We start from the raw sequence: 15,690 nt of genomic DNA, 5'->3' as shown, positions 1-15,690 counted from the left end.
TTTTCAACCTTACGAAAGCTCCTTCATGCTCTTCCATCCATTCAAGTGGATCAGCTTCTCCCTTATCACCTTTTAGGAGTTCATAGAGGGGTTTTGCTTTCTCAGCAAATCCCTCTATGAAATCTCTGGAAAATCCGACAAGTCCCAAGAACTGTCTCATTCCTGTTTTTGTGTTTGGCCTAGGCAACTTCCTAATAGTTTCACATTTGTTGGGGTCAGGAATTCTCCCCCCTTTTGAAACTATCACTCCCAAAAATGACACAGACTCTCTCATCAGCTGGGCCTTGTTAGGATTAAGTTTGAGACCTGCCTTCTCAAGGAGTGTTAACAGCTCATTCAACAATGTGTAGTGCTGATCTTTTGTGTCAGTTTGGAGCAGAACGTCATCTACATATTGTACAATGCAATCAGGTTCTGAAAAAGATGACAAAATTTCAACCATACACTTATGAAAGTAGGTAGAACTGGACCTGAATCCTTGTGGCAACCGACAAAATGTTAATTGTTTCCCTTGAAATGTGAAAGCAAATTTGTATTGACAGTCAGGGTGTAAGGGAATGGAGAAATATCCATTTGAGATGTCTATTGATGAATATACTGTGGAGGAGGGTTTGAGTGCTGTCATCATGTCAGGCATTTTGGCAACCACATTAGTGACAGGAGGGGTACACTTGTTTAAAGCTCTGTAGTCCAATGTCGGACGCCAACCATTTGGTTTCTTAACTGGCCATAGCGGCGCATTATTGGTGGATTGGCATTCCCTGATGACATTTTGAATCAGCAAATCATCCAGTATTCTCTTAATGTAGGGGACTGACTCTGGTGGTATTTTATACTGCCTTTGGGGTGGGGGATCAGGACCCTCTACCATTACTACCATGTTGGACACTTTGCCACATTGGGTTTTTGAATTTGCCCACACACTGTTATGTTGCCACAAGATGTCAGCCAATATTTCATCATCTGTTCTCAATATCATGGCTGGATCTAAAGATTGAGCACCTTTGATGGAATCAATACCATAATTGTCAGTAACCATTTTTAAACAGCCTTTATACCGTGATCCTCTCCACAACATCCAGTTGCATAAATCAAGAATAAGTCCATATTCCTTCATAACATCTGACCCAATAATGGTACCTTCATGTGTTGGTGAAAGATATAAGCCATGCTCAACACATAGATCTCCCAGGTTTATTGTCACTGGTAAAGATTGTTCTGAAGATACTAACTGTCCTCCAAACCCTCTCAGAAAAATGTGTTTACCACCAGGGTCTTTAATCAAATCCAGATTAGTCAAACTGACAGCAGCCCCTGTATCCAGTAAAATGTTTGTACGATGGCCCCCTACCGTACCCTGAATACGGGGTCTCCCGCCCTTGTCCCTGCTAAGCTGACTCACTAGGGACAACACTGGGGCCTGACATCCCTATTGTTTTACATAAGGATTTGTTGGAGGTGGGGTCTTTAATTCCTCTGGCTTTTCTGCCATTGCCTTCCCAATCTTCCTCAGTTCATCCAGAAGTGGGCCATATAATGTAACTTCAGGAAGACTATGCTCTCCATCCCTTGCATTATTTGGTTCTTGTCTTTGCTTCCTATTATTAAAAGGTCTATTATTGATAACTCTTCTACTACTTCTACATTCTTTCATAGTGTGACCTGTGTAACCACATTTATAACATTTTCCAACAAACCTTACTTTGCCTTCATTTTTGACTACCTCTGATATCCTCTTTTGGGGCTTGTTGTCATGACTTGTATCCTGAATCCAATCCTTTAATATATTTACAAAGGCTTGATAGGAATTTGCATTCCTCAAGGCAACCTTTGTTGGATAATCAACAAAAGTGCATTTGTTAGCCATTGAATATAGAAAACTGCTATCATCAGGAGACTTGTCAGGGCAGTTATAGGTAGAACGATATAATGTCAAATATTCACTGCAAAAAATAATTGGATCATCTCCTCTATTTAATTTTGCGTTTTCTAAGGCATTAGTACCTCTCATATCTCGTCCCCCCATAACTCTCTTTAATTCCTGTACTCTGTCACTAGCATTTCCCCAATTACATTCAAGATCTGCAGATAATCCTCTGTGAGCTCCTACAGGGGGCTGCAGTTTTTCACAAAGTTGAGATGGGAGCCATACCCGAAGTAAGGCACATGCAGCTCTATTATCCAGACTGTATTGAGTCACTACTGCCTCTAACTTATTGGAAAGACTAATGGCTGAGGCACTTGTATTAAATTTTCCTAATATCTGGCATAGATTTGTCTTATCCTGTATGGATAGTGTTGTGGATTGGACTAAATTGTTGCTGTTACTAAGCAAATTGTCTCTCCTTTGTCTGCTTCCTCCTGACTCAGGAGTAAAGAGAGAGGAACTATGATCTGGGTTATCCTCAGGGTTATCAGCCGTGCACACAGGCTGCTCCTCCCCTCTTTTCCAATCTCTTTCCTTCTGATCAGCAGACTTGCACATTTGATTACAATAACAATGGTTATTCCCTCTAGTACATTCTTGTGATTTCAAGGACATAATACAATGTTCTTTTAGCTCCAATTTTACATTAGCATCATGCAACTGGTTCCTAAGTATTGTCATATCGTCATTATACTCTGCTTCCTTTCCTTCTAGCAAAGCAATACGCTGTTGCCTAAGTTTACATCTCTCCTTATACTCCTCCAGCTTATCTTCTAATTCACAATTTTGGTAATTCATATTGTCTACCTCATCCCTTAGATCTTCACACTCACAATTATGATCTTCAGCACTAGCAATAGCCAGACTGACTTCCTGTTCAATTTTGTCCACTTCACCTCTTAATTGAGCTTTCTCTGAATACCAGTGCAATTCCTTTTGCTCTGCAATTCCTTTCATCTTCAACAACATACACAAAACATTTGCTAACTTCTCTTTCTTTGCTTTCTTTTTCGACAATTTACTTTTGTTATCATTCTGCCCTTCACATTGTTTCATAAGGTCATTAAACTGATGTGTCAATGCATCATCTGCACAAGTACTGAACTGAGCAGAGGCATATTTTTCAATAAATTTACTGACTATTTCCATGTTAATTACGTCCAACTATTTTCACAGAAGACAACAAAAATGAATCTGCTTTCCAAACAAAAATTACAAATTAACTAAACACAATACAGAAACCAGTGAATATCACTTCACTAAAACAGGGACTCAAGATTGAATATAATCTTTTCCCTTAGGCAATTACTGCCACAGTCTTGTGACTTTACCTATATCTGACCGACAGTGTCTCATGCCCTTCATCAACTACAGATCCAAGATCCAGGCCAAGAGTGATCTCCTATTGAAGCATAAGGCTACTTCCCCTTAACATGAGATTTAGACTTTTAACCTCTACCTCACTTTCTTCTCAGAGATGTCTGGTTTTACCCTTTAGATCTTATGAGAACTTCAATGAACAGGGTGCTACCCTAACTTTACCGGCAACAATTCAACAAACAAATAAACAATCCACTAAACAAATAGACAAACAGGCCTGAACCTAGCAGAAAGATATTGATAAACATAAAATATAATGAATGTATAAAATCTAATTAAAGGAATGTATGCTTACCAGATAAGCGCGTCCGCTCACTGATGAAGAATATCACAGAACTTCCAGTTAATATCTTAGGCGTTTCAGTTTCCACGAACCCGCGTGTCACTTGTCCACCGATAAGATATTCTCCTTGAGTCTGTCTCCTTGAAGAAGAGGTTTTCTTGCCTGGTCTAGGAACCGGATTTTCTCAGGCACTTGGTTGAAACAGTTGGGAACTTCTAGGTTCTGCGTAGAATGTTGTTTTTCCACGATCCACTGGGGTGCCAAATGTAGGTGGTGATTTCCCTTTCTATTTCCTGTCCTGAACCTTTCCTATATAATCAATAACTCAAGTTTGGGAAAATAATACAGATGTTTAATAACAAGAAAAATAAGATAATAATAAGCCAATTCAATCAACAATTTCACAATAGAACCTTTCTTCAATGTCCTCTAATTAGAGAAAATACAAATACAATTATAAGTATACTTAGCAATGATCCTTCATGGCAGAGAGAGAGAGAGAGATAGTCTTGACTCTACTTCATTTATACTAAAAATTTCACATCCACACCCACATACAACCCACGACTCCGCCCTTCTTCTCCGGTATCTTCTGTGGCAGGGTAGTATGAGCATTGTCATTGGCTGCATTGGTCAACACCTTCCTGCAGATGGCACTCTTGTACTTCTGGAAGAAAGTCCTCGTGTAGGTTCAACTCCATTTGGGCTGGCTCCAAGATGTTCATCAAAAGCATTGTGCACCAATATACATATCCATAGGCTGGAGACAGGATGTCTACCTCAGGAGCAATGGTATACAATTCAAATCCACAGGGGCAGTGTACATATGTAGATTACACTAGGACACAAAAACAGGATCTGTATTCAAGTTCACCACAGAAGGTGTGTGTACCTGTATCATCCAGGAGGCTGGAGGGCCTATACTCATTCCATATGTAGATGCAACCTTTACTTTATCACTAAAACAAAGGACATCACACAAAGAACACCGGCCTTCTCGCCTAGCAGGTTCACAACCTTGTACCTAGTATCTCTTGATAGAGTCCTGGAAATATCCAGCACTCAAATTTAATGCAGAGTTCAGTCATTCCTATGATATATATATATATATATTGTACCTGTTGGCCTCCAACACTTGTCATCTTCAGATTTTCGGATGGATCCGAAGAAGATCCGTGCAGTTCTTGACTGGGAACGTCCCGAGAACCTGAAGGCTCTACACTGTTTTCTGGGCTTTACTAATTTTTACAGGAAATTCATCCAAAATTACTGTGTTATTGTGAAACCCAATACTGACAAGACTAAGAAGGGGTCTGATTTTTCAAATGGTCGGATGTTTCCCTCCAGGCTTTTTCTTCCTTAAAGAATCATTTTGCCACTGCACCTATAATTAGTCAACCCGATGTTTCTCAACCCTTTATTGTGGAGGTCGATGCTTCGGATGTCGGGGTTGGGGCTGTTGTCATCCCCTGGTATATAGTGTCCATGCGCCTTCTTTTCTAAAAAATTGTCTTCGGCTGATAGAAATTATGACGTGAGTAATAGAGAACTTTTGGCGATCAAATTGGCGTTCAAGGAATGGCGACATTGGTTGGAGGGGGCAGTCCATCCTATTACTATTATTACTGACCATAAGAACCTGTTATATCTCCAGTCAGCTAAATGTCTCAACCCTAGGCAAGCCACATGGTCCCTGTTTTTTACTAGGTTCAATTTTGTTGTCACTTTTCACCCAGGGGTCAAAAATGTCAAGGCTGATGCTTTGTCCTGGAGCTTCCCTGGTGGTGGTGACCATGAGAACCCATCCCCATTATTACAGAAAGGGGTCTTTATCCTGAACTGGAGGGTGAGGTGTTAGAGGCTCAGGGGGATGCCCTTGCCTCCTGCCCTTCAGGAAAGTTATTTGTACCATCTGATCTGCGCTGCAAAGTAATCAAGGAACATCACAACTCTGTGCTTGCAGGGGCATCCAGGTGGTAAGGCAACTGTGGGCCTCCTCTCTCATCGTTTTTGGTGGCAGGGGTTGAATAGGGATGTAATTGAACATGTAGCTGCTTGTAGTATTTGCACACGTTCTAAGGTTTCGCATACCCGTCTGTCTGGTACTCTTCTTCCGCTACCTATCCCTAGTAGGCCATGGACACACTTGTCCATGGATTTTATTACTGACCTACCTGTTTCTGCTGTCAAAACGGTGGTTTTGGTCGTAGTAGATAGGTTCAGTAAAATGGTTCATTTTGTCGCATTACCTGCACTTCCCAATGCCAAGACACTTGCTCAGGTGTTCATAAATGAGATTGTGAAGCTTCACGCGGTTCCCTCCAATGTGGCGTCTGATCGGGGTCCCAGTTTGTTTCCAAGTTCTGGAAGGCATTCTGTTCTCGACTGGGGGTACAGCTGTCCTTTTCCTCTGCCTTCCACCCTCAGTCGAATGGTCAGACCGAGCGTGTCAGTCAGAGACATATTTCAGGTGTTTCGTCTCCGAAAATCAGGAGGATTGGGTATCCTACTTACCGCTGGCAGAATTTGCCATCGATAATCATTGTCAAGAATCCACTGGCAGGTCACCGTTCTTTTGTGCATACGGTTATCATCCACCGTTTGGTACCTTCAGTGGGGGGAGGACCTTGAGGAGTTCCTGAGGAGGAATGGTTTGCTTTGTCGCTCTCCTCGGTGTGGCAGAGTGTTCTGTGTAATTTAAAGACCATGTGAGACAGGTATAAACATGTGGCTAACAGAATACGCTTGCCCAGTCGGACCTAAATGTGAATGACTTTGCGTGGTTGTCTACCAGGAATATAAGATTGAAAGTTCCTTCTTGAAAGTTGGGACCTAGGTTTATTGGTCCCTATAAAATAACCGCTGTCATTAACCCAGCAGCGTTTCGTCTTGAACTTCCTCAGGTCCTTAAGGTCCACAATGTGTTCCACAGGTCCTTACTCAAAAGGTACGTGGTCCCTCTTGAGCCCTCACCTCTAACACCGCCCCCAATAATGGATGATGGTAATCTGGAGTTCCAGATTTCGAGGATTGTAGATTCTCGTCTCCAATGTCATTCTCTACAATACTTGGTGCACTGGAAAGGCTATGATCCAGAGGAGAGGATGTGGGTTTCAGCATCAGAGGTGAATGCTCTCAGATTGGTTCGCTCATTCCACACCTCTTCTCCTGAGAAACCCGGTCCTGAGTGTCCAGAGGCCACTCATACAAATGGGTTACTGTCACGGGTGTGTCAGAGGTGACAGTCGCCCTGCAGTGTGTTGCAGGAGATCTCTACGTTTGGCATTGCAGACAGCTTCTTAGATAAGAGGCTTTCTTTAGGACCGAGCGGCTCCCTCTCTCTTGCTAAGAGAGCTTGAGGCTGTGTGCTTATTTGGAGTTCATCTAAAGCAAAGCCATTTCCCCTGTTTTGTCAACCCTTGCTGTCTATAAAGTTTAGTGGAGGTTGACTAGTGCTCATTTCCTTCCATTCTTAGCTGTAGCCATACGCCAGGGAGAGTAGGGCGAGGCACGCGCGTGGCGATTGCTGAGGAGGCAATATAGGGACGATAGTTGAGACAGGGTGACTCTAGACTAGACCAGACTAGGAAGTCTCCACTTCCCCCCCTTTCCCTAGTTTCTGGGCTCCCTTTACCTTTTCCCTCTGTGTTACACTAAGTCTTCACCACACCTGGCATGACACCCACTCCTTAATAATTTTTAAAACAATTTTTCTGAGGCCCTTCACTATGTTTTTTCAAAGTGGTTTTGGGATGCGTCCTAATTTTTGGCACCCCTTGCACTTACTGCATACTGTGAGGTAGTGAGGGGAATTATATCCAAGGGACGGTATGTATCCCCCAGGATGTGCATAGAAACATATTGAACCCGCTGGAGTGCACTACAATCACAGACATAGCTGTGGTTGCAGGGCAGAATAAAAGTAAGTTTGGACTTGATCAAGCTATTTGACCAAGGCAGATATAGTAAAACCTGGCATGGGCTTTTATTCTTGGAGAGGACTACATGATGGCAGTGGAGCGGTTCACTCCCTCCAGCTGGGTCTTACAAGTGGCTCATGTCCACAGTTTTCTTTTAAAAACCAGCAGCAAAGGTTTGGGTGTGTCAGTTTTGTGTTTGCAAGCTGCAGAGCTGGAGGCTCTGTACTTTGGCGGCCCGGTTGCGATTCGGAGGATGCCAATTACCGTTACTTTGTGTGTTTCTGGAGAATAAAAACATTTGATTTGAACTTTTCCTGAGTCACTGCCTCATTACCGCACAGTGTGAACACTGCTGCACTACAATACGCAATAACAGTATAGGAGAACCACTCCTTAATAACGAAGGCCAATTCAAATCGATTCTGTATTCTACAATATTAAGTCTCTTATCTGAAATTCGTGTACGGGCGAGCTATCACAGTATGGATAGCGAATTAAACTAATCTAGCCAGCTATTATTGCCTTATATTGCGTGCCGCTGATGCAAAAAAAGCCTTTTCTATTGCCTATTGATACCTCTATTAGCTGCACTTACAATAGGGACAGGTACATGGTATCATCAGCTGAAAATGAGTGTTCATTCTGGTCACAAACATATCTTCCACATTGCATAACTTGATTGATTTTTTCCATGCACCCATTGACTGATTCATAATTTTTAACGGTGATCTGTAATTAGAAATTCATCAAAGCAGGCAGGGTTGCTTGCATCCATTCACAGTTTGATGCTGCTGACTCGCCCCCTGGGCCGTGGGGCACTCGGAACCGGGCTTCAGTGCAATGATGGGGGTAGTTGTGGCAACCCGATCCCGTGGCTCAGGGTGGTCAGACTAAATGCTGTGGCAGACTATTTGTAGGGTTTTGAATGTCCGACTACGCCACCCGTGGATTTGGGTCAGGGAGGACCGCCGCTGCAAGGCAGACCGCTGAGGCTGATGTAGATATGCAGCACAGGGATAGGATAACTCCCCACGGGAAGAGTGTAGCCTCAGGGCAGTGTAATAGGATGCTGGGGGTGATGGTGCAGGGTGCAGCATAAATCACACAGAGTCTAATGATACAGTCCAGGGTCTTTTACTGGTGGTAATAAAGCAGACCCTCCCGGGAGTACTGGCTAGCATTAGGGGCCTGGTCAGTCTGTGAGCAAACAAGAATCCCCCTGGCCAGGTGGAGTTGTAGGCCTTCCCGTCTGACTGCACTCTTCCTGGCTACCTTACTGAAGTCGTGTAGTAGCCCATGTCCCTGAGTATACCGTGTGGTGCTCACCCGTATGGCTGGTGACTTGGACCCTCTGGTAGCTCTCGCTCCTCGATGGCGGTACCGGTCCCTTGTGTGTGACTGAGCCTCCGGGCTTCCTATGGCCAGAGGACCTGAAATCCCCTGCCGGCTGGTTTCTGCTGCTGGATATATAAGTGATCACAGCCTCGGACTCCTGTGTCCGGTTCTTAGCGTCTTCTGCCAGGACGAACTCTGCTTAGCTCAAGTCCCTGGTCTTCAGCTCCTGGCTCCTACAAAGCTCCTTGCTGCTGTTCTGTCCCTTCCTCTGGAACTTCACTCTCTTCCCTAACCCCGCCCCAGATCCAGTTTATATAGGGCAGGTTCCTCCCCTATCTGGTCTGGGACAGGAGGTGTTGCATGTTAAGTGCTCCTGACCAGGAAACTCCCACTTGCTCTCAGACGTGATATTTCTATCACTGTGGCAACCAGACCCCTTGGGTGCCACATTCCCCCCTAGTGAAATGTAGTACTCCGGGACTAAACACATTTTTGCCACATAACATAACAGGGTATAAACAATAATACAACAACATATGTACAAGAAGTTTAGTCTTTAGAGGTCACGGCGCGTCCGTGACCAGGTGTCCATGTCACCCAGCAAGGTGAAGTCTTGAACGGTGCGGGGACCTGTCCAAAGCAAACCCCAAACATTGGCCCTGGGCGTGGCTGCAAGGTGAAGCGAACTACTTTGGACCACACGGGGCCACGCCAGACAGGTTTTTCTTCCGTGACCGTCTTCGCAAGAGGCACCAAGTGCAACTATTTACAATGTAGTTCCGGTTATTCAGCGTCCATAACCTAGCAGTCCAAATAAACCTGCAGGGTATCTAGAGGAACATAATTACTAAACAGGCAGCAAAAACATAAACCATTTTCAGCATTTGCAATTTACAGGTTAATCCACATTACATTCTAGATTCTCCAGCGAGCGGGCATCTGTCCTCTAGTGTTCCTGGTGGACCTACGTAACCCACTATCTGGCTCTGCACTACAGGGTGTAGGAGGTGTTGCGGGTAGGCCTGGCAGCTTCCTGCGTATTCTTTGGCTTACTAGGGGCACGACAGGCTCACTACTAGCAGAGGGTTGATTCTCCTGGGCTGCTTGTATGGATCCTTCTGCCACCTGGGCTGGCTGCTCTCCTGACACTCCCTGTTCTTCTGTAGGCCCTTGAGGGGCTGGCTGGAGAAAGGTGACTGCGTTGTTGATTCGAGTCCAGGACCGGGGAAAGACTCCGAGTACGGTACTGATCATTTCTTCCTTTTCCTCTGCGGGTTGAAGGATATCCTGGTCTTCTTCAGCACCTTGTAGCTGCTCGGGACACTTCTTCAGGTGGTCTCTGGAGACAGTGGCTGTGGTCTCTCCTCCATCCTTACTGATGACACATACTTTTGGGTTCTCATGACTTGAGGCAGTACGGTGTATGGGTCCTTCTCCCACTGGTCATCCAACTTGTGGAGCCATCTCTTCCTCTTCAAGACCTGCTCTCCAGGTGCCAGGGGAACAGCAGGAGCATGTTGGTTATAAGTCCTCTCTTGTCTTCCTCTTGCTTGAGACAGACTTCGCTCCACAGTCTCCTGTACTTTCCGGTACTGCTGCTGCCATTCCGTGTCCCATTCTGCTTCTGGTGAGGTGTCCTCGGGTGTCAGGACTCCCATCTCCAGGTCAATTGGCAGCTTACCAGGCCTTGCTCTCATTAGGTAAGCCGGGGTGCAGTTGGTGGAATTTACTGGGATATGGTTATACAAGTCCACCAGATCAGGCAGTTTCTCAGGCCACAGGCTGCGTTCCTCCAGAGGCAACGTCTTGAGCAGGTCTATTACTACCTGGTTCATTTTCTCACACATCCCGTTGGTTTGGGGGTGGTAAGGCATTGTCCTTATCTTCTTGCAGCCATACAAGTTGCAGAACTCCTGGAAGACCTCCGCTTCGAAGGCTGGACCTTGGTCAGTCAACACTTGCTCCGGATACCCGTGTGGACGGCAGAAGTGCTGCTGGAAGACTCTAGCTGCTGTTTGAGCCGTTAAGTCCTTGACAGAGACCACCACCAGGAACCGGGAGTAGTGGTCTACGATGGTGAGGGCGTAGACGTACCCGGACCTACTTGGAACCAGCTTCACATGGTCCAGGGCTACCAGTTCTAGTGGTTGCTTCGTGATGATGGGCTGCAGGGGGTCTTCTGGCTGGCACGGTCCTTCCTCCTCAGGTTGCACGGGCCGCAGTCTCTGCACCATCTCTCAATGGCCCCTCTCATGTCTACCCATAAGAACCGGTCACGCAACAGGAACTCCAGCTTCTTCCATCCGAAGTGCCCTGGTCCGTCGTGGTATGCCTCCAGGACCATAGCCGCGTCCCGTCTCGGGACCACTACCTACCAGGTCAGCTCATGTGTCCGGGAGTTGACAGTTCTCTGGCACAGCTTCCCCTTGTAGAGAAACAGTTTACTTTTCTCCTTCCACAGCTGTTTGGTCTCCTCCGGGGCGTCTGGGTCAAGGCGGGCATCAGCCCAGGCGGACTGCTGGGTCACTGTCTTGCGTCTCTGCCGAGCTGTAGTGGGGTAAGGGATTGAACGTGGCGGAATGCCTGTCCCTTAACCGGTGGGAATACTGGGTAATCCCATGACGGTGAAACGCGGGGAGTTCAATCTCTTCCAGTTCTTCTGGATCCCCCCCTCCATCCGGTAAGTTCGGCATCCTGGACAGGGTGTCTGCGTTGGCATTTGAGCGTCCTGCCCGGTATTTGATGGTGAAGTCATAGTTGGACAGGCGGGCCATCCATCTCTGCTCCAGGGCACCAAGTTTCGCAGTGTCCAGATGTGTCAACAGGTTGTTGTCCGTGTACACGGTGAACTTGGAAGAGGCAAGGTAATGCTTAAATCGTTCCGTCACTGCCCACACCACTGCCAGGAACTCTAGCTTGAAGGAGCTATAATTCTCAGGGTTTCTCTCTGTGGGCCGTAGTTTCCTGCTGGCATAAGCGATTATCCGTTCTCTCCCCTGCTGGATCTGGGACAGCACCGCTCCTAGTCCGATGTTGCTCGCGTCCGTGTGGAGAATAAAGGGCTGGCCGTAATCAGGGTACGCCAGGATTTCATCCCCCGTGAGGGCCATCTTCAGCTGGTGGAAGGACTCCTCTTCCAGCTTGTCCCACCTGAAGTTTGGCTTCTGGTTTTTGGCCTTTCTGGACTGGCCTATTAGGAGGTCCTGCATAGGAGCGGCCATTTTGGTGAAACCAGGAATGAATCTTCGGTAGTAGCCTACCAACCCGAGGAACTGCCTCACTTGCTTTATGTTGGAGAGTCTTGGCCAGTCCTTAATCACTGTGATCTTATCAGGGTCAGGAGCTACTCCATCAGCACTCACCACGTGTCCCAGGTACTGCACCCTTGGTTTCAGTAGATGACATTTGGAGGGTTTCACCTTTAGGCCGAAGCCTGCCAGGGCATCGAACACTTCTGCCAGGTGCTTTAGGTGGTCCTCACAGGTCTTGGAATACATGATGACATCGTCCAGGTATAGCAGGACCGTTTCGAAATTTCTGTGCCCCAGACAGCACTCCATCAGCCTCTGGAAGGTCCCTGGTGCGTTGCAGAGTGTAACATACCTGGCGGCGTCCTTGCATAGTGGTCCATCTCCCACTGTGCAAGAGCGCGCACTTGATCTCCAGTCCAGAATGTCTTTCTGGCTTCCCTCCATGCTGTCTGTTTGTGTCTGTTTCTGCTGCTTAAGGGCGGCGCCCGATCACTTCCTGCTTTTTGTACCTGCTGCAGGCACACCCCTTGTGCGTCCTCAGCCTATTGCTGTCTGTCACCTGGTATTTAAACCAGCTGCTCCAATTAACCCATGCCTGAGCATTGTGTTTCATTCAGTGTGTGCTTTCACTCTGAAGGTGCCAGGTCCCGTTCTGTGTTCTCTTGTCTGCCTATCCTGGAGGCTGTATTTCCAGGCCTGTCTGAACACGCTCCTAGCCTGTTCCTCCCGCCTTCTAGGGGCCGATTACCTAGACCCGCTCCTGTATCTTGTCTGTCCTGTCTGAACACGCTCCTTGCCTGTTTGTCCCGCCTCTCTGGGGGCCGTATTCCCAGACCCGCTCCTGTATTCCGCTGCAGTGTTGGTCTCCTCTGTACACTCAGTTCCAGTCTGAACTCTCTCCTATCTTTTACCTGTTTTTCTCTATCTCCGTTCCTTTCCTTTTTCTGCAGAGTCTGAACTCGTACCTAACTCCTGCTTGTTGTCTCTGTACTCCCGTTTGTGAGTTTGTGGTCCACTCACTACTTCACTGCAAGTACCCTGTGGGTTTCTGGCTCTGCCTTTCCCTTCCTGTCTGTTCCGTGTGAACAGAGCCCTGTCCCCCCTGCTCTGCCTTGCTCACCGCTCCGGCGGTTCTAGCCTGCTCTACTCTTGCTCACCGCTCCAGGCGGTCTCGTCCTGCTCTGCCCTTGCTCACCACTCCAGGCGGTCTCGTCCTGCTCTGCTCTTGCTCACCGCTCCAGGTGGTCTCGTCCTGCTCTGCTCTTGCTCACCGCTCCAGGCGGTCTCGTCCTGCTCTGCTCTTACTCACTGCTCCAGGCGGTCTCGTCCTGCTCTGCTCTTGCTCACCGCTCCAGGCGGTCTCGTCCTGCTCTGCTCTTGCTCACCGCTCCAGGCGGTCTCGTCCTGCTCTGCTCTTGCTCACCGCTCCAGGCGGTCTCGTCCTGCTCTGCTCTTGCTCACCGCTCCAGGCGGTCTCGTCCTGCTCTGCTCTTGCTCACCGCTCCAGGTGGTCTCGTCCTGCTCTGCTCTTGCTCACCGCTCCAGGCGGTCTCGTCCTGCTCTGCTCTTGCTCACCGCTCCAGGCGGTCTCGTCCTGCTCTGCTCTTGCTCACCGCTCCAGGCGGTCTCGTCCTGCTCTGCTCTTGCTCACCGCTCCAGGCGGTCTCGTCCTGCTCTGCTCTTGCTCACCGCTCCAGGCGGTCTCGTCCTGCTCTGCTCTTGCTCACCGCTCCAGGCGGTCTCGTCCTGCTCTGCTCTTGCTCACCGCTCCAGGCGGTCTCGTCCTGCTCTGCTCTTGCTCACCGCTCCAGGCGGTCTCGTCTTGCTCTTGCTCACCGCTCCAGGCGGTCTCGTCCTGCTCTGCTCTTGCTCACTGCTCCGGGCGGTCTCGTCCTGCTCTGCTCTTGCTTACCGCTCCGGGCGGTCTCGTCCTGCTCTGCTCTTGCTCACCGCTCCAGGCGGTCTCGTCCAGCTCTGCTTTTGCTCACCGCTCCAGGCGGTCTCGTCCTGCCCTGCTCTTGCTCACCGCTCCGGGCGGTCTCGTCCTGCCCTGCTCTTGCTCACCGCTCCGGGCGGTCTCGTCCTGCCCTGCTCTCGCTCACCTCTCTGGGCGGCCTCGCTCTGCTGTGTTTGTCCGCCACATCTGTGGTTCTGTTCCAGAGTCCCAGTGTGTACTGGGTCCTATCCCGCCTGTGTTCCTACCTGCTAGTGCCTTCCTGTCTGCACTCTAGCCGTGCTTGCCTGTACCCCCCTGCCTGCATACCCGCCTGCCTGCATACCAGTCGTGCCTTCCTATTCCCACCAGTCTGTGTGCCAGCCTAACCAATCTTTTCCTGTATTCCCCTGTGTGGGTCAACAGCCGTGTCCGGGGTCTGGCCTGGAGTAGCACCTGGTCCCTCTGCTCAGTTCCTCCTTGGTGCACTGGCGTCGTATGCCGTCGTGCGACCCTGGTCGGTTCGGGTGAATACCTAGTTACGCCCCTCCAGGCATTCACTCTCCGGCACGGTCCAGTGGAATCACACGCACACGCCGCTCAGCCCGGGCGTGTGCATTACACAGAGTCCGAACGGCATACAGTTGAATTCACTGAGACCCATCAGGGTGGTAAACGCAGTCTTCTCCTTGTCTGCCTCTGCTACAGGAACCTGCCAGTACCCGCTAGTAAGATCCAAAGTGGAGAAGAAGTTAGCAGATTTTAATGCAGCTAAAGATTCTTCTATCCTAGGTAATGGGTACGCATCTTTGTGTGTGATACGGTTGATCTTTCTGTAATCTACACACATCCTCATGGTGCCATCTTTCTTTTTCACAAGAACTAGTGGAGCTGCCCAGGCGCTACAGCTATCCCTGATTACCCCAGCCTCCTTCATTTCTCGCAACATTCCCTTTGCATTCTGATAGTGTGCAGGGGGTACAGGCCGGTATCTCTCTTTTATGGGTGGATGGTCTCCTGTGGGGATTTGATGTTCTACCCCCTTTACTTGCCCAAAGTCTAGCGGGTGTTAGCTAAAGACCCTTTCGTACTCCTGAACCACCCGGTAGACTCCCTGTTTCTGGTGTGGGGGAGTGGAGCCAGTGCCCACGTGCAGCTTCTGGCACCAGTCCTCCATTTGTTTTTTGGAGCCGTTACCTTCCTCTGGGGGAGATGGAGGCAAGGGTTCCACGGCCTTTACAGAGTTCTGGTTAATGGTGAACAATTTGGCTAGCGTGGCATACCGGGGCAAGTATACTTCTCTTTCCCCAATGTTTAGGATGCGGACAGGTACCCTCCCATGGCGGACATCAACCACTCCCCGTGCCGTCAAAATGGTGGGCCTACTCTCTGAGTAAACATGTTCTACCATAGCTTGGTAGTCTCTACCCCTCAGACCAATAGCTTCCCGACACCAGATCATCATTTCACCCTTTGGGGGCATGGCGATAGGGAACGGGTCACTCATCCTAACGCTTCCAATCTCACCACCCGACAGTTCTACCTGTTGCCGTTTCATCAGTGCTCGGATCTCCTTTTGTAGGACACGCTGCTGGCCGGAGCTGGCATTCAACGCAACCTGCTGTAAAATGGCAATTACTTCTGAAAGGCAATTCTCAATA

General features: G+C 48.4%; 1 protein-coding gene across 1 annotated transcript; it reads right to left on the bottom strand.

Moving 5' to 3' along the window:
* Positions 1–764: 764 nt before the first annotated feature.
* On the bottom strand, positions 765–3,502 carry LOC141156366 (posterior protein-like). Its single transcript, XM_073642557.1, has one exon. The coding sequence runs from the start codon at positions 3,074–3,076 to the stop codon at positions 1,430–1,432; it is 1,647 nt and encodes a 548-aa protein (XP_073498658.1). The 5' UTR covers positions 3,077–3,502; the 3' UTR covers positions 765–1,429.
* Between the last annotated feature and the right edge of the window lie 12,188 nt (positions 3,503–15,690).

This window comes from Phyllobates terribilis, unplaced genomic scaffold (assembly GCF_046119375.1).
Source record: "Phyllobates terribilis strain yellow unplaced genomic scaffold, ASM4611937v1 Scaffold_8__6_contigs__length_399053987, whole genome shotgun sequence".
Classification (NCBI taxonomy): Eukaryota; Metazoa; Chordata; class Amphibia; order Anura; family Dendrobatidae; genus Phyllobates; species Phyllobates terribilis.
Note: the sequence above shows the minus strand (reverse complement) of the source record. Positions and strands in the feature narration are given on the sequence as shown.